General features: G+C 43.6%; 1 protein-coding gene across 6 annotated transcripts in view; it reads right to left on the reverse strand.

The window, feature by feature from the left end:
• The window catches only part of DYNC1I1 (dynein cytoplasmic 1 intermediate chain 1), a 234,983-nt gene that overhangs the window by 42,483 nt on the left and 174,199 nt on the right, over positions 1-18,301 (reverse strand). For all 6 annotated transcript variants that reach the window (XM_081164604.1, XM_081164609.1, XM_081164605.1 and 3 more), the window contains 3 exons: positions 14,967-15,080; positions 14,004-14,137; positions 13,547-13,691 (listed from right to left, as the gene is read on the reverse strand). In XM_081164604.1, the coding sequence (XP_081020730.1) occupies positions 13,547-13,691; positions 14,004-14,137; positions 14,967-15,080 (393 nt within the window). The remainder of the gene's footprint in view (positions 1-13,546; positions 13,692-14,003; positions 14,138-14,966; positions 15,081-18,301) is intronic.

Genomic DNA, 18,301 nt, shown 5'->3' on the forward strand with positions numbered 1-18,301 from the left:
AACACAGTGAATTCCTCAAGCCAGACACCACCTGACTCTGGAAAGCGTCAGTCTGTCAGGCAGCAGTTTTTTGAAGATGTGTTAGGGGTATTTTGGGAGGGGGGAGGACTTGATGCTGACAGGTAAACTGGTTATTGAGTTAATCTCCTTAGCGGTTTTATAAAATCTGTTGAGTTGTGACTCACATGGGCCGGTGCTGCAATTCTTACTGTGCATTAACTCTTGTCTCTCCTTTTGCTTCCTTGATAACCGAATACTCCTGCAGCTAAGGATGTAAGGAGAGCCCAGTGGATGAGACCAACAAGATGGCTAAGAATGCTTCAGTTCTAAAAGAAGAAAAGCCATGGCTCAGGACTGCCTAGGGCCTGTAGGCTTTGCTCTTTTTCAATGATTGGAGGAAAACACTCTGCACATGTTCAGAATCTTTAAACTCCAAGTTGATCCATCATTATGCATACATACAATAAGAGTCGGTACAAAAAGCTGGAGTGCAAGACAATCTAGACATAGCTCCAAAGAACTTCAACATTGTGGCGCAGCACTGTGTGATGTCTGTACACTAGTAAGCAGACAAGGCATTGATATAAATATGGGACATGAGCAGTCCTGTGTTTATTTGTGTATTAGGAGAAATAGCACCAAAAGGGAGCCCAGCCCCATGTCAGAAAGAGAGCCAAGGAATCACTATTGCTTTTCAGCAAGCTCTTTTCAATAACCATTTCATAGCTACCATGCTTTCGAATGGAAAGTCTACTATGGCTCGATAGAATACACTAGTTTCCTCCGACAGCCAAGATTAGTGTTTGTGACTGTTAAAACTAGAAGGCCTGTGGAGATTTCATGGGTCATCAGTCATATAGACTCAAAAGTGATTTATTATCCAAGACATCCCTGCATATGTAAGATCCCCAGTACATTTCCTCACTCTGACATAACAGAATATTTAACATTTGTTGACAGCCAGGGGAAAATAGGTTGTTTCAAAGGTTTGGTGAGAGTATGTTACTGGGGGGCTCTGATCTATGTCCCCTCAGGGACTATAGGCAAAGCTGATTCCAGTCTGAAGGGAAGCCCTGCTTTCAGCTGAGAATGGTTGATGGTGGTCCCGTTGTTTGCAGAGGATCCAAAATTTTGGGGCTTGTAGTTAAGCACGAACCTTGTGTTTGATGTATCAATTAATCAGTTTGTGGAGCGCTACAGAATGTGGAGGTTTCTCTGCAAAACACTGTAAAATAACGGCAAAACTTTGGTACAGGTTTGGAGGAGAGTCCAAATTATGGGGTTTGTAGTTAATTTGCCTGTTGAGGGTCAAAGTTCTAATGCCTAGACGGGAGGGGAAGTTCACAGATGATGATTTTGAAGGAGCGAATAACCTAGAGACCAAACATAACTGCTACTAGCCTCATTGTTAAGTTTTGCTTACTTTTGGTAAGCTTCCAAAGGAGGGGTGGGCAATACTTTTTACTGTCAAGTCATGTATTCCTTCTGAGGTAATCTGCCAGTGGGGTGGGCCCACCACGGGGAAGAACCCAAGACAGCTGTGGGCAAGACCAATGCCAAAAGCAGACCTCCCTGCCACACCCATTTGCACTGTCTTCCTAAACAGGGCTTTTTCCAGTTGGAACTCACCGGAACTGAGTTCTGGCACCTTTCAGGTGGGAGCCATTTCCATTATTAGAGAAAAAGGGTGAGTTGTGGCACCTCTTTTTCTAGAAAAATAGCACTGCTTCCCGCCACCTCCTTCTTTCTCCCTCTCGCTTCCTACGAAAGGAGAAAGAGACTGCTCTTGCCAGAGTTGTCTAGACTGATCCGTCGCAGTCAGCTTTGGAAATTACGCCAAGGGCTACATGCCCACACCTTCTCGAAACGTTTTATCTTGGGCCTGAAATTGGTTTCTTGTGAGAACACCACATAGGAACCAAACCACCCTTTTCGGTCTTCTGTGTGAAAAGCTAGACAAAGGCTGGGGAAGCTATGGCCCAGCAACATAGCTTATGATCGGGAATTGTGAGAGCTATAGTCCAGCAACAGGAAGGCCAAAGGTTATTCAGCCATGCACTAGACCAGGCATCCCCAAACTCGGCCCTTCAGATGTTTTGGGACTACAACTCCCATCATCCCTAGCTAACAGGACCAGTGGTCAAGGATGGTGGGAATTGTAGTCCCAAAACATCTGGAGGGCCGAGTTTGGGGATGCCTGCACTAGACTGACGGTGACACACAGAGCTAGGTTTTCCTGGTGGTAGAACCCTGATGATGGAGTTTGCTTCCTAGAGAGGCTTTGTTGGAATCCCTTTGGAGAATGGAGAAAACAACTCGATCGAGAAAAGCATATGGAGCTGGCTAATCTCTCTTTTTTAATGGTGCTGTGATCCTGTTATTTATATATGCAGAATATGCTCATTTTGACTGTCATCTGCACATTGTTATGTTTTGCTTGTCTGTGATATAATCTGACTCAGGTTCTTCAAACTGGAGAAAGGGGAATATATACAAACTGAGCAAGGAACAAATAAGCTGAAAACTTGCAGTGTCAGCAAAACAAAAAACAAAAAAACCACCCCTGCTTAATATCAAGCCTGTTACCTGATGTGTCAGATCAACATCACCAACCGTGGGGTAGCATGGAGAGTGGAGAGGCATTATGCCAACACTGCAGGCAGATGAGCTGCTGCAAGCCTCCAGAATCTGTCTGCAAGCCTCCAGCCACCATCTGCAGGAGAGCCTATTAACTTCAAAGGGACTTCTGTAGAATAAGTGGTTTCACAATTACAACTGAAGGCTAAATCCTCTGCTTGATTCCCAGCTTTCTTTGTCTAAAGCAGCATTTCCACAAATGTATATCAGCAGCAAACTTGGCGACTATGGCTTATCAGTACTGAGTAAACCTACTTATATTTCACTCACACATTAATTCTGTGTTGAATTTTCATGAGCTTTTCTCGCTACCTAAGTCACCATTTGGAAGTAGAGATGAATCGGTCAATTTCATTTTTTCACCACTTCTCTTTTTTCCAGACTTGAGTTCAGTTTGCAGATATATATATATATATATATATATATATATATATATATATATATAGTCTGCACAAAAATTGTCAGCATTTATTGTGCATTTCTTCTAATATACCAATTTTTGGGAGCAATTTTGTCTAGCACACATAATTTCGCAAGCAATTCCCCACAATAGCATTCATTTTTGTGTTACTGTCATTAAGATATACATTTTTATGCACACCTTTTTTTGTAAATTTAAAAAAATTGTTTTCCAATATACCCCCAATAATAGCTAAATTATAACAATAACAATTAATTCCCAAATTATACAATTATCAGAATGCCATTCAACTTCCTAATAATACATTTCAGTTAAAATGGCTCCCTGCATGGTGGAACAGGTGCATTTTCGATCTTGTATCACTGTGTTGCATAATCTTAATTAATACCAGTTACATTTCAGTTATAATAATCATCCCTTAGTCAACAGCTACATAATTAATGATTTCCATTTGTGATGTTATAATATATAAATTTATAATGCTTCAGGTGTGGAACTCCCACTATTATCTTTATTCTGTTCTGCGTGTGAAAACTGGAGATTCCTTCTGTCCATATATGGTGTTGTGTCTTTCACTTCCCAGTTGTTGTTTTCTCCCATCGTGATTTGGGGCGGAACTGAATCTCAAAGTTTCTCAGAAGTCTTATCTCTCGGTCCTTGTTTCTATGTCTCGGAACAAGCGACAGTCTGCTAGAAACCATTCTGTCTCACTAGTAAAACATGTCACAGATCTTCGCCATTTTCATCTCAGCCTAGGAAAAGGTGGGCAGTTTTCTCAGCACTGAAGATTTAATACTCCTTTTCCAACTCCCAGAATCTCTGCAGCGTTCTTATCACAGCCCCCAAATTCTTTTCCTTCCAGCAAGAGATTTATGGCCCAATTAAACTTTATCTTAGATTACAATCCGTCAGTAGCACAAACAAATCTCAGGCTGTTTTTCCTTGTCTGTTGTTTTTAAATGGAGCTGAGGGGAATTACTGTCTTTCCAACACAGTCATACTTGAGTCCCCCCCCCCTTTCTTCATTTCAGATCACACACAGTTTCCATTTTTGCTTGTTAATATCAATATTACTCCAATGTCCCTTCCTCACTTGTAAATATATTTTTATCTTGTATTCTGGAGAGGATTGCCAAATCATAAATATATAAAAGAAGCTTAGAATAAACAAACTGTGGGTTTCCCTCTCCCGAAACGATTCCCACACTAAAGAAAATCTCATCTCAGTTCAAACCCTTGATCCCTGTAGCTGATATGTTCCGCAGTATGTTGTTGCAACCCTTTTCCATAATGCGCTGGTACTATAAATCCAACTACCGTAAATGGATAACCTCTGCTTCTTAATGGTGATGTAGGAGGGTTTTCGCCAGCTGAAGTGCTTTTGTACTCAGCGCCTCCCTGCCTTCCATATTCCATGCCGGAGTGAGAACCAGGTACCAAGACGAACTGCGAGCAAAGCCCATTCCCTGGAGGGAATTTGTAAGGATGATTTACCCTCTGCCATCCTTGTTTTTTGTTCGCCGACAATCCTCCGCCATCGTGGGGAATGCCTCCATTAAGGCAGGTGGGACCGGAAGCCTATGCACACTTTCTCTTAATGTCTGCATTTTTCTGCACATTTGGGGGTTGGAGAACTGCATTGCAAAACTGAGAGAAGTGCAAATGTTAAACTATAGGGCATCCCATTACCAGACTGCAAGCAGTTTCATTTCCCACCAACATAGCATGGGAAGACTTTTGCCCTGGTCCAGCTCCCATTTGCACTGTTAGGACTGAGTAACTACAGCAAAGCATGTATACAAGGGCTCTCTGAGCAAAGAAAAACCACGCAAGTGGATGGCATCAGCCCTCACTTCAATTATTTCAGTAGCCGTTCAGATAGGGAGAGGCCAAAGCTCAGTCAAGCAGTTGCTTTAAATGCAGAAGGCCTCAAGTTCAATCCATGGCATCCAAACTTAAGGTCCAGGATCTGCATACATATCCTTAGCAAACTAAGCATAATTGGCTTGAAGCAAAGGACTATTGATCCATTTGCTTCAGCACCGTAACGCTTCTGCACCCCTCACCCCCATGAATAGTTTCAAGACTCTCCCCAATGAGCACATGGAATCACTGAGGACAGATGGTGAATTCTCTGGCCAAAAATGTTCACAAAACATCTCCCCCATGTTGGCTTCATAAGGTGGTACAGTCAAGAACTTCTGTAGCTCATAGCTGTCACTGCTTCCCTTTTTTTAAAGGGAAATCCCCTTATTCCGAATAGGATTCCTCGCAAGAAAAGGGAAAAGCTGACAGCTATGCTGTAGCTGGCCTTGCATTTATTTCTTTTCTTGTAATGGAGACTGAGGGTGTTTTGACTAGGGCCATATTTATTGAAGAGACTATCAAGGCCATGGACTAGGACCTGTGAGTTTTGTGATATATATTTTTCCCAGTTAAAGGGATCCATGCCAGTAGCCCGACCTGTGATTTTCATAATGCTGTGCTGGTTTTGATGGTATTGTCACAGTAGAAGAAATAAAGTTTATTAAGTGGTTCCCGGCAATTTTTGAGAGGTCCGCAAAACCTCAGAGTTGAGAGCCACTGATAGTTCATCCTACATGAACAGATCTGCAATTTTGTGCATACAAGAAGCTGCTCATGAAGTCTTTAAAAAGAAGGGGGGACGGGACCGTGTGGTTACAGTGGAATAGATAAGCAAAATCAAGAGAAACATTGTGGAAAAACTCAGTGCCGGCTTTTGATCACCTGACTTCACTTTGGTTTTGCTCCTTCAAATTACCTAGAGAAAGACCATAATCTTCTCCTCATACAGCTGGATGGGAGCCAGACCTCTGGCTCCAGAGGTAAAGGGCAAAAAGTAAAAATCCTGTCTGAACAAGCAGCTCCACCCATTCCTCTGAGTCAGTTTGGCTTTCTGACAACAAAATTGAGCTCTGAAGAAAATTCATTCATTGCTTTGCTTCTGGACAAAACTCAAAATGCTGAGCTCGTACAACAGACAGGCAGATCCCAGAGTAAGCCAGAATGCTACTTACTGACGGATCTACAGCTAGACCATGTAGTTTACTGTAATGACTAGGATGCTTTTAATTGTTCATCTGTAGGACACAAAATATTCAGAAGTAGACATATTTTCAGAAGATATCTGGTTTTAGGATTACCAAGTAGGGCAGCCTTGCAAATCTAGTCCTCCTGCCCCCGCCCCCCATTACTAACCCTCAAACATGTTTACTATATTTCTTCTGTTAGACACTTGTGGCCTTATAAGGACGAAGAGAGAACTGGCTTTTGCTTCTCTGTCAGGTCACCTGGTGTGGGACGCAAGTGGCGCTGTGGGTTAAACCACAGAGCCTAGGACTTGCCGATCAGAAGGTCGGCGGTTCGAATCCCCACGGCGGGGTGAGCTCCCGTTGCTCGGTCCCTGCTCCTGCCAACCTAGCAGTTCAAAAGCACGGCAAAGTGCAAGTAGATAAATAGGGACCGCTCCGGCGGGAAGGTAAACGGCATTTCCATGCACTGCTCTGGCTCGCCAGAAGCGGCTTAGTCATGCTGGCCACATGACCCAGAAGCTGTATGCCGGCTCCCTCAGCCAATAAAGCGAGATAAGCGCCGCAACCTCAGAGTCAGTCATGACTGGACCTAATGGTCAGTGGTCCCTTTACCTTTACCAGGTCACCTGGAGAGGATTCTTACTCGGCACAGGCGATTAAGTGAGCGAGGTTATAAATTGGATTAGGGTGATGCACAAAGAATAGCTCCTATCATGCTCGTGGCTGAGTTCAGTGCCATGCATCTAGGCCTTCTGGAAATGCCCGAGATGATCATAGTTCAATGATACAGCACATGCCTCGTAGGCCGCAGGTCCCAGGTTCAACTCCAAGTCAGGCTAGAAGGTTTCCTGTCTGAAACATTACACCAGAGTTTCCCAAACTTGGGTCCCCAGCTGTTTTTGGACTGCAACTGCCACCATCCCTAACTAACTGGACTGGCGGTGAGGGATGATGGGAACTGTAGTCCAAAAACAGCTGGAGACTCAAGTTTGGGAAACTTTACATTAGAGACTTGCTGCCAGTTGGTGTAGAGAGAATGCAGAACTAGATGGATCAATGGTCTGACTCAGTATAATCTGTTCCCTATATCCCAGAAAAGGCTGATAACTCTTTCCCCCCCTCAATGCATTCCCTGTGCTCAAAGCAGTGAAGTGGCCATCTAGGCTGCACATCCTAGGTTAAAACCCACATTGGCTCCTGTGGGCTGGTACGGACCAGGTAGGCCCACAAGGCTCAACTGCAAGGACTTTGAAACAGTGAAACTACTAAATTAGATAAGTAAAGAAATGCCCTTTTTGCTACTTCAATTTGAAATGGAATAAAACAAATAAGGGGACTGGGAAAGAAATGTTTCAGTGGCTGGGCTTTTAGGGTAGATTCATTTGAGATCCACAAGAAAGCCTTTTTCATCCCCTAGTTCTGCTGTAATGTTCACTCAGCAAGGGGGAATAAGTTTGTTTCCTAAATTGTATATAACTTAAAAACCAGATCATGCCACCCACGTTCATACCAGTAGTCTCCCTGAGGTCTGGCCATGTGGTTTCTCTAGCCAAGGCAGAAGAAAATTCTTTATGCCACTTTTGTCTTACTTCCTTACTTCATGTGGCTGATACAGTCTAGATGAGTCTTGGGTGTGTTTGCAAATACGATGCTATAAACTGCTTCCTGCTCTGAAGACAGTGAAATTTAATGTGACTTGAGTGCAGAGGGAGTGAACTCTTTTATCCACAATTGTTAATTTTCATTTAGAGGTTTTTTCCTTGCTAACTGAAAGGGTATTTATTGATGCTACAATGTATGCCATGCATTTCTATTAAGCACACTGTTGAAGGTCTGGCCAAGCAAAACAAGAACTTCTGTTCTATAGCGATAGAAAAATCTTTACCACAACAATAATATTGTTATAGGTTTAAGGGGGGGCGGGGTCAGTCTGAATGATATTCATTGGTCCCTTCCAGGCCTCTGATCCTTGATGCAGCAATGTTTAGAATCTAGTAGAAGAGGTCACTGAACTAAGTCAGACAGGTTGCCTTAGCTAGTCAGCTGGACTGCCACATATGTGTCCAAAGACATGTTGCCATAAAGAGCAATGGGTGGACCTTTTACTACCTTACCTGGCTGGACGCCATGCCATCCTAGGATGGAGAACAGGGGGCCAAGGGGTGGGGGCAGGGTGTGAGAGAGAGTTTTGGCTGATGCTGGAAGCTGAAGACACAGAGGCTTGTCTTGCCCTATACTGTACCCAGAGCATGGCTTGGGGCTTTTCTGGAAACCTAATGGGGAGGCAATAAATTTTGGAGTCTTAATGCAGTGAGCACCTTCATCCTATGGTCAGGTTGTATAAATAGAACCACATAACCTAAGGATACCACAGCCTCCATTGACCTTCATTCCAAGGAAACTGAACCCAGGATAAGCACAGGCAGCCCTGCTGTCTCTTGGTACTCAGAGATGGGGGACCTTACAATAACATACGATACGATACTAATATATGATATTAATATAATATTATAATTAATTCAGCAGGGCCACACTGATAAAATAATTTTTAAAATCACTTAACACGGTTACATTTTAAAGAGCATTGCATGATTACATCCGTACCTCTGCTATATGGCCAGTATTGTTTTATGGTACAATACAGAAAGAAATTGACCCAGGACTCGAACACACCAGAACAATAATGTGGACCCCATCCTAGAGTTGTCCCAGACCTTTTCCACTTTAAATGCATGCCCCCACCAAATTTGGACTTTCCAAGAATTAAAAACACACTTCGTTTAAAAGGGTGGGGGGAGGTCTGAGATAACAATGGGGAGGTAATTATGTGGCTGCCCTAGCATTAATGGGGAGACAAGCTGGTGTAAATCCACACTCTGCTCCTGTATGGACAAGCCCCTAGTGTAAACTACTTAATGCTGGCAAAATGGGCACATTAGGCATTCTGTAAAGGGGCATGGAGAGTGTGGGCATATTTATGAATGACCAGAGCATGGCAGCTAAGCTTTCATGGGAGAGGAAAATCTCTGGCAATCTTCACCAGATGGAACTTCCAACTGCTTGGCAAGAGGATCCTGAGCTGTTTCAGGATAATCACCATTTATGTCAAGTGAGCTTTCATTTTAACAATTCCCCCAATTGTTAAATTTCAGGGAAAGGTCATGGTTCAGTGGCAGAGCAATTGCCTTGCATGCAGAAGGTCCCAGGATCAATCCAGAAGAAGAGGAGTTTGGATTTGATATCCCACTTTATCACTACTCTAAGGAGTCTCAAAGCAGCTAACATTCTCCTTTCCCTTCCTCCCCCACAGCAAACACTCTGTGAAGTGAGTGAGGCTGAGAGACTTCAGAGAAGTGTGACTGGCCCAAGGTCACCCAGCAGCTGCATGTGGAGGAGCGGGGAAGCGAACCTGGTTCACCAGATTACGAGACTACTGCTCTTAACCACTACACCACACTGAACACACCAAGTAGGGCTGGGAGAGATCCCTGCCTGAGAGCTGCTGCCAGCCAGTGTAGACGATGCTGAGCTAAATGGGCCAATGACCTGACTCAGTATAAGGCAGCTTCCAATGATCCTACGGACCACACAACAGACAGACTTGAGAAATGGGGGAGGGGCATGAGACAGATTAAGAGGAAGGACACATGAGAAGAACGTAGCACAGTGCTCTCGCTGCAGGACTGCAAGAGCATAAGATGGTGCAAGGGGGAAGCAGAGGAATTTGGCTGGAGGGGAAAGAAGAAGATTAAAGGCACAGCTTCCCACCAATGCCACCATACCTGACCATGTAGGAGAAACCACACAGAAAAGAGTCCATGCCTTCCCTCTTCTCCCCAGAAAGTTTAAAGAAATTGCAGACACAGGAGGGTGGGGGGACATACACAAAGTATGTCATGCATTAAATAGAGAGGAAAGTTATGGCAATCTATAGCGAAAGAGGGAAGGAGAATAAAAATGTGAAATCATAGAAGAGGAGGAGGAGGAGGAGGAGGAGGAGGAGGAGGAGGAGTTTGGATTTGATATCCCACTTTATCACTACCCTAATGAGTCTCAAAGCACTAACATTCTCCTTTCCCTCCCCCCCCCCCAACAAACACTCTGTGAGGTGAGTGGGGCTGAGAGACTTCAGAGAAGTGTGACTGGCCCAAGGTCACCCAGCAGCTTCATGTGGAGGAGGGAGACGCGAACCCAGTTCCCCAGATTACGTGACTACCGCTCTTAACCACTACACCACACTGGCTCTCCAGTGGACTATTGGACTATTATATGCTTCTGGGTGAGCTGACACCATCCAAGTCCCAAACTAGACATGACATGACATGATTCTTTGCATTTAATGTGCAAGGTTTTTTTAAAAAGGCAAGTTGCACGTGTGTATGTGATAATTATGAGAATCATAGCAGGCATGGATAGGGAATTCAACCCCTTCCTCCCTTGCTGCAGTCCTGAGGAAAATCCCTCTTCTGAAGCTGATACTTTAGGCAGCAAAGCCACATTGGTGCCACTACAAAGATGCCTTTAGCATGAGCTGCAGTTTGGTTCTAATCTGTTTCTTTTCCCTGCAGTCACTTAGTACAATATTAATTGTTCTCCCTTGTTTGCTCTCCTTTGGGCCCCTCTCTTCTGAGAGGGCCTCTTGTTTCACTTAATATTTGCTTCTTGTTCTCCATCCTTACTCTCGGCTGGCCTTTTTAGAAAGTGCAAAAATGTTTCTCATTACTCATTTTCAGTGAAAATGTCAGTCAAAAAATTATTCCTTAAAAGTAAGAAACTGAGGCCAATATAACAATCCATGTAAATGTATACTTTTGGTACAATTACATATATGGAGTTATTTTAGGGGGCTGCCTATAACAGAGTGACATGGCTGCATTTGAACAGAATACTAACTCCTCATTTGTCTGAACCATGCTGACAACAAACCACAAGGTGTTGTTTCTTTCAATGGTATTTTATGGGCAGTCCCCAAAGAAAAATTTCCAAGACATCTCTAACATGAATATTCTCCTATACAACCATGCTATTTAGGCTATACATGTTTTTAAGTTAATGGCTCAAAAGTAGCAGGAAAAGTTGCACCTGAAATCCTGTTCAGTCCTGTACAGTCTACTCTCAGAAGCCAACACTTTCCTTTTGAAGCCATAGCTAAGATTATTTAAGGCAGAATAATGGGGTGTTTTGATAAAAAAATCTAAGAGACTCAAGTCTGCTTTTCTTCATGTGGTATTATATAATTCTGCATGATAACATGATAAGGAGCACGGCCATTGCTGCACATTAAAATTTGTTAATAATCCCTAGTATAGCTTAATGAGCAGGTGGCCTTTAGAAAACAATTTACATGTTCAAAGCAGTAATACCTAAATAGATACAAGATTCAACAGATTCATCCCACCAGGATATCTCTTGTCTTTTCGGCATCCTGGTTCTACTTTCATGGTGTGCTGTGATCTCATGCCTCATTAACATCAATATAGGAATGGAGTCCTAGCAGAAAATTATTGGATTCCTCACAAATAAAATTCCTAGAGGTTCTTGAAAGAAGGCAGTTTAAATCAGGGTTGCCTGAGTGGTTTAACAATCAATTTGTCCTCCCAGGGAACTCTGGGAATTGTAGTTCTGCGAAGGGAGTAGGGGTCTCCTAACAACTCCCACTGCCCTTAACAAACTCCAGTTCCCATGATACTTTGGGAGAAGCCATGACTATTAGAAAAGTATTTTTGTTGTTGTTGTTTAGTTGTGTCTGACTCTTCATGACCTCCATGGACCAGAGCACACCAGGCACTCCTGTCTTCCACTGCCTCCTGGAGTTTGGTCAAACTCATGTTGGTAGTTTCGAGAACACTGTCCAACCATCTAGTGCTTTAAACACTTTGTGTAGATGTGGTCAAGAATGCTGTAAGAGGCAGGGAGATAATCTGACCACAGCAACTTATAACCCCCCCGCCAACCTTCCAGATATACCACGTCACATGGAAACCACTTCCCCATAATGGTCGTGAGGCTGACTAGGACCATTTTTACCTAGCATTACACCAAGCAAAACATCCGACAATTATCTGCATGTTTTCCCACAGAGATACACTCAAGACTCCTTAGATGTGGGGTGGGCAACAGGCAACCATCACAACATTTGCTGCAGGCCTTCCCCTTGCTGGGAAAATTAGCCACAGCCTGCCACAGCCTCTTTGTTTCACTTAATATTTGCTTGTGTGTTTCAATCTTATTTATCAGACTGGGGTTAACTGGAATACATGGGTCCATGTACAAAGGAACACAGGAAGAAATCCACTGCTCCCCAGAGAACAGCAGCTTAAGTCAGAACCTATGTAAAGTTTCTCAGGCCAGCTTCAAACAGTCTCCACCAGGCAGTTGTCACACTCCTTCACATATTTGTACTTACACACACACACACACACACACACACACACACACAAAATCAATGGCCTTTCCCCTGCTCTATCATCAATATTAGCAGGCACAGAAAAGTATGGTGTGTGGGTGTGTATATATGCCCTTCATGCAAATCCTACGGCAGCAAAAAGCAGAGCTTAAGAAACACATTAAAACAAGGTAATTCAAAGCATATCAAAACAAACAGTAGCCTCTCAAGGACTGGGAATTTGCAACCCACCCACCCACCCACACAAAAACTGGGTGCATTTTCAGTAGTTCAGTAGTTCAGAGTTCACTCTAAGCTTTTCGCAGCTATAATAAGCAAAGGCCAATGGGGGGGGGGAATGCAGCGGGCACCGAATCAAGCAGAGTTTAGATCTGAAGCAGTTTTTGACACTGCTGCATTTTCATTCAGATTTGTGTGGACATGCAGTTAAAATCTGAATTCAAATCCTGGCTTCAGTGAATGACCTTAGGCATTTCTCAGCCTCTCTTCATAGCACGATGGATGATGTCTGGTTGATGTCACACTGGGCCATTTGGATCCTTTATCTTCTGCTAGCCTTAATTATTGCATATGATGGGCAGATACTATGCTCATCCTTGTATAGGGTTGATTCTTGAGAACTATGAGCCATCTAAGGAGCCATTTCCTTTTATATCGGGAATATGTTGGGGGCCTGTGGGCTGCATTCACCCTTGGCCAAGTCTTCAGAGAGATGAATGCTAGGAGAGGGCCACCCTACACCCCACATGCACATTCTCACAGGCATGCACACAAAACACACAAATATAGGACACACACAGGACACACATGGGTGCAGGACACACATACAGGCACACACACAGGCCCCAGCTCCAAGTACATCAGTTGAGAATGGGAGCCGACGCTTTCTCCCCACTCATTTGATGTGCAGGAAGTGAGTGGTTTCCATCTCTGTCTAGGCCAGAGCCCCAAAGAGGATGAAATCCACCCCCAGCCACTCATTAGTTAAGGTTGAAGACCCAAACCAGCACTGCTAACCCCATCTTTTACCTTTGTAGTCCACAGCTTGACGGTCCAGTCAAATGATGATGTCACAAATAGATGGGAGAAGTCAATCGGACCCACTGCCATGTGGCAATTGATTCCTGTCACAGGACCTTGGTGGCCTTCAAAGATTTCACCAATGCCCGCTTTACTGTATAAGGAGAGAGGTGTACACTTAGGAAACATCCAACACCAGAAAATGCTGCAAATCTTGAGGATCTATCTGTATTCCTTCCCCACCCCCCTTAATAGTGCTTCAGGTATGGAGTTTTGATTAGGGAAACAAAGCTAGTAGAAGGCTAGAAGGTAGAATCACTTCTCCTATGAAATTCACAATGACCACTTCCCTCATCATGTCTGTTTTGGCCCTTATTGTAACCTAGGCAACCTAGAGATATCTACTATGAGCTAAATGCAGTTAGTAAAACAAAAACAAAAACCACACACACATACACACAAATACCTTCCATGACGACAAGCTGTGTAAACAGTGCCCTCTTCACTTCCAACTACAAAGTTATTGACGTCTCCAGTTGGGAAAGCCATTCCAGTAACTGCCACTGGCTTGGATTTATTGTACACCAGCTCCATGCTCTCCTAGCAAAATAGAATTTCCCCCAATGAGTTGTTTCTGAATATATTACAGAAATAAAATACTATTTTCTTAATAAATTTTCATTGACAACAGAGAGCTGATCATTGTGGACCACCTGAAGGAAGTTCATGGACCACTGGTGGTCCACAGGCCACAGCTTGGGAATCACTATTCTAGATTTTGAATGGGCCAATGGCTCTTTGTTCCCAGTCTTCTCCAGCCAGATGGACTACAACTTCCATTAGCCATAGCCAGTTGGGATAGGAGGTGCAGTCCTAAACATTTGCAGGGCCCCAGGTTGGAGGAGAATGTTTTCTAGAAAGGTAAGAGTTAGTGCCAAACCCAACAATGACTACAGCAACACAAGAGCAGGGGAGCGAAAGGGGCAGAAAAATATTTGTCAAACTTTTGAGATGATCTCCTTGCTTCGCATAGTCGCTGGATGCAGATAATAAGCTGTACTTTTCTTGAGTGCCACACAACAATCTAGTCTTGCCTTTATCTAGTCAATATTTGCTAAAGAATGCGGTAGAGTAAGTGTGATATTCACCACAGGCGACTCGTATGATTACCTGTGCTTTAAAATGGATTATTTCATTTTCACTTGAAATTGACCTGCATATTAACGCATTACAGTAATTACATGATTTGTGGCAGAGGAAATGGGCTTTGGCTCTTGGAGGAGCCTATTGCTGGAAATAAGCTGCACTCTTTCAAGTGCATCCACAGGTTTTAGTTTGTATAGGATGTGAAGTTTGGGCTTTTAGGGATGATGTGGGTATCAGCTTTAGCTCCAGCACTTTCTTCTTGTGTAGGTAAAAACAAACCCACCTGTGGAGTTGAGAGCATATCCAGGCTCCAGGAACACATTTTGCCATCTGTCGAAACGGTAATGAGGTTGTGAGCATTCTGTGTCCCAACGACATTTACACAGTATACAGGGTGCTGAAAACACACAAAATGTCTGGAATCAGAGGGTGCCTGCTCACATTTTGAAAACATACGTATCCAAATGATTCAGACATATTATTTGCAAAGGAAATTAGGTTGCCACATAATGCCCAGAACTCCTTTGTTTGCCGGGTAGGATTGTGAACTTTTTTGTTTTGTCAAAAACTTGATTTTTTTTTTACAAAAGTAAACAACAACAACAACAACAACAACAACAACAACAACAACAACAACAACAAAAACCAAAGTCCCCCTTCCCTCTCAAAGCTTCATTTTACACCATCATAAACTAACCAAAATGATGACTGCTGTGAAAATGGATTAAGTGGGGGAAATTTCACCTGCAGGGATACATTATCATGCTACTGATGGTGTTTGATGCTAGAAAAGTAAGAGCAAAAAAGAGACAAATCTTCAGACGGAGCAAAAATGTTTATTATTTAATGAAGAAAATAGGTGCAGTTGGGGGGGGGGCGTATTGCAGCCACCATCTCTAACACAGCTTGGACTTTGCACAAAATATTTTCATTCACACGTTCGAGGGATGGACATGAATGTCAACAAATTCATTAAGACCTCTTAATCAAAGGCCAATATATGGTCTCATTTTCATTGAAGATAACCTGAAATAACTGTGCCAGGCTATCGTATTATTTTAGATTTACAATGGGCCACAATTCTCTCCCACAAAGGGAAGAACTGGGTCTTGAGCATGCCTATAGCTGTGTTTCCCTACAGTCTCCAGTGTGTGACGACTGACTGTTAAGGTGGCCTTGTGTCCTACTTTCCGTAAGACAGTCCTGTATTTGAAGGGTTGTTAGGGACTCGTTTTTGGAGTAGTCCTCTCTTTCAAACAGTTCCCTGGTCCAACGCCCATTTAGGGAAACAACATGGAAGGAGACCAGGGACCTTGAAGTTGACCAGCAGCAGCAGACTGCACAGGCACACAAGTCACCTCAGAGCACTCTTCTCCACCACAATTCAGGTTGTGCAATGAAAGTGGATTTGGGGCCCTTGTGCAACAAACCTGCTTTCTTCCCCCTGCATCAAACTTTTTGAGTTAAGGGAAGTGACCAGAAAAAGTGCCGGGAAGTATGCGATAACAATTACTTGGCACCACGCCGCATAGCCTTCCTGCAACCAAATCAAGAATCAATGTTCAATAAACTAGATGTGACCTAACTTGTCCTCTTTGAAAGCTGCTTTTTCATAAACCAAGCGGTAATCGGGCTTTAAGAACACATGTTTGAATATAACACCAATCGTGTACACCAGCCTTCCCTAACTTGCTGCCTCTCAGATGCTGTTGGCCTCTACCTCACATCAGTGCTGGCCAATATGGACAACTGCTGGGAATGATGGGAATTGTAGTCTAAAACATCTGTAAAGCACAAGGATGGGGAAAGTGGTGTGCATGCATATTAGCTTTTATTCTGGCCAAACGGGCTGATCAAACATCTGATGAGTGGTAGGAGGGAGGTGATGTTTGGCCTGTGTGTCTGCCTGCCTCCCTGTATGTGTGTTATTTGCATGTGCGTTTGTGGTATGTGTTTAACAGACTGCATATGCCCCTGGAATTGTGTGTGTGTTTCTCTCTGTCTATCTGTCTCTCTCTCTGTGGTGTGAATTAGATGTGTAGCTTGCGCGTGCATAACAGGAGTGGGCATCCCATCTTTTGTCCTGGTGTTCCCCCTCTGCTGCCAGAGGGCTTGCAAAAAGAGCAAAAACAAAACCCAACTAGTCATTCCTGCCTTCCAGAAATTGCTTAATAAAGGCAGGTCAATCAAAGTTAGATGGCATATTTGACTACAGCATCTTATATGGACTTTATTCATTTTAAATCCCATTGGATCTTTTTCATATGTGGTTTCACGGATGGGTACATGAAAAACAGCATGACAAGAAAGCTAATTGTGTGTGCGCGCACCAGCGGGGTTATTCGATTCCATTGCCACCCTTGCTTAGCTCTTACTCATTCCACCAGCCAGAGCTGGCCTTCCGCATGTGCCTCTATGAAATCAACCCAGCCAAGAGTCAGTTCATACCAAAGCTTATTGAACATTTGCCCTCCTCACTATGGTGCTTATACAGGTTGGTAACATGGTCCTCTTAAGCAGGGAACATCAGGGGCGAAAGGAGGCAAAGTTCAAATAGGTGGAGCACCATTCAGTAGCACGAGGATGCCTCCCTGTTTTCCTTGCAGCGCTCTCTTTATGCAGTGTCTGGCTTTAATCAGAGCTGTCACTTGTCAATTTCATAAGCAATAAGTCTCACTGCAGAACTGAAAGGGATGTTTCGAGTGCAGAGTGGGAGGCGGGGGGAGGGGGGAGGGGAAACGCCAACTGTACTTTGAGGAGAATCTTGCTGGGCTCCCTCTTTTCCCAAGAGGAGAAGATGCCATCTTGCTTTTATTTATTTTGGAAATGAAATCACCATGCTAGAGGGTTTTTAAAAGCTTAATTAAAATTTCCTGTTATCCCAAATGCAGATGTGTGGTGGGTGTGAAAGGAAATTAGTGAGTAATGTGTGGTGGGACTCTCTTCCCTTGTGAATCCTGGCACCAAAGGCGGAGGGATAAGCTCAGGAAATTTGGAAGCCAGCGGTTGGTGGCAACATGGGACGTATTTTCCAGTGGGGGAAGGGAGCGAATCTTGTTTTCATACAGACTAAAATTAAATTTTAAAAGTGAGTATTGCATTACCGGACGGCTTGCTTTGGTGGAATTGAATGGGTTGCCTCAGTCTCAAGGCAGAATCAGCACACTTAAGCCCATGGCTTTCCAGGATGCTGCAAGACCCAGTCAGCTAATGAATTAAACCATTCACAAGACAAGCCTTAACCTACTTCGCAGGGTTGTTGTGAGGATAAAATGGGGAAGACGAGAATCATGTACACCACATTGGAGCTCCTTGGAGGAAAGCTGGGGATAAAAAAAATAAATCATGCACAACAAGAAAAGGACAGGAATACTTAAAAATAAAAAAGGTTTTTTTCTGGCCGTGTTTGAAGCAAGAGGAAGAACAAGCAAGTGGTAGGTCCCATGTAGGGAGAAGACAGAGAAATGCTCTTGGCTCACATAGAGAAGGAGGAATTGGTCAACATCTACTTTGCCTCTGTCTTTATCCAAAAGGAAAGCAGTGCCCAACCTGGTGATAGATAACAGAATAAACGATGTAAGAAGGAAGCTGCAGTCCAAGATACGAAAGGGGGTGGTA

The sequence above is a fragment of the Podarcis bocagei genome (assembly GCF_964188305.1).
Source record: "Podarcis bocagei genome assembly, chromosome: 12".
NCBI lineage: Eukaryota > Metazoa > Chordata > Lepidosauria > Squamata > Lacertidae > Podarcis > Podarcis bocagei.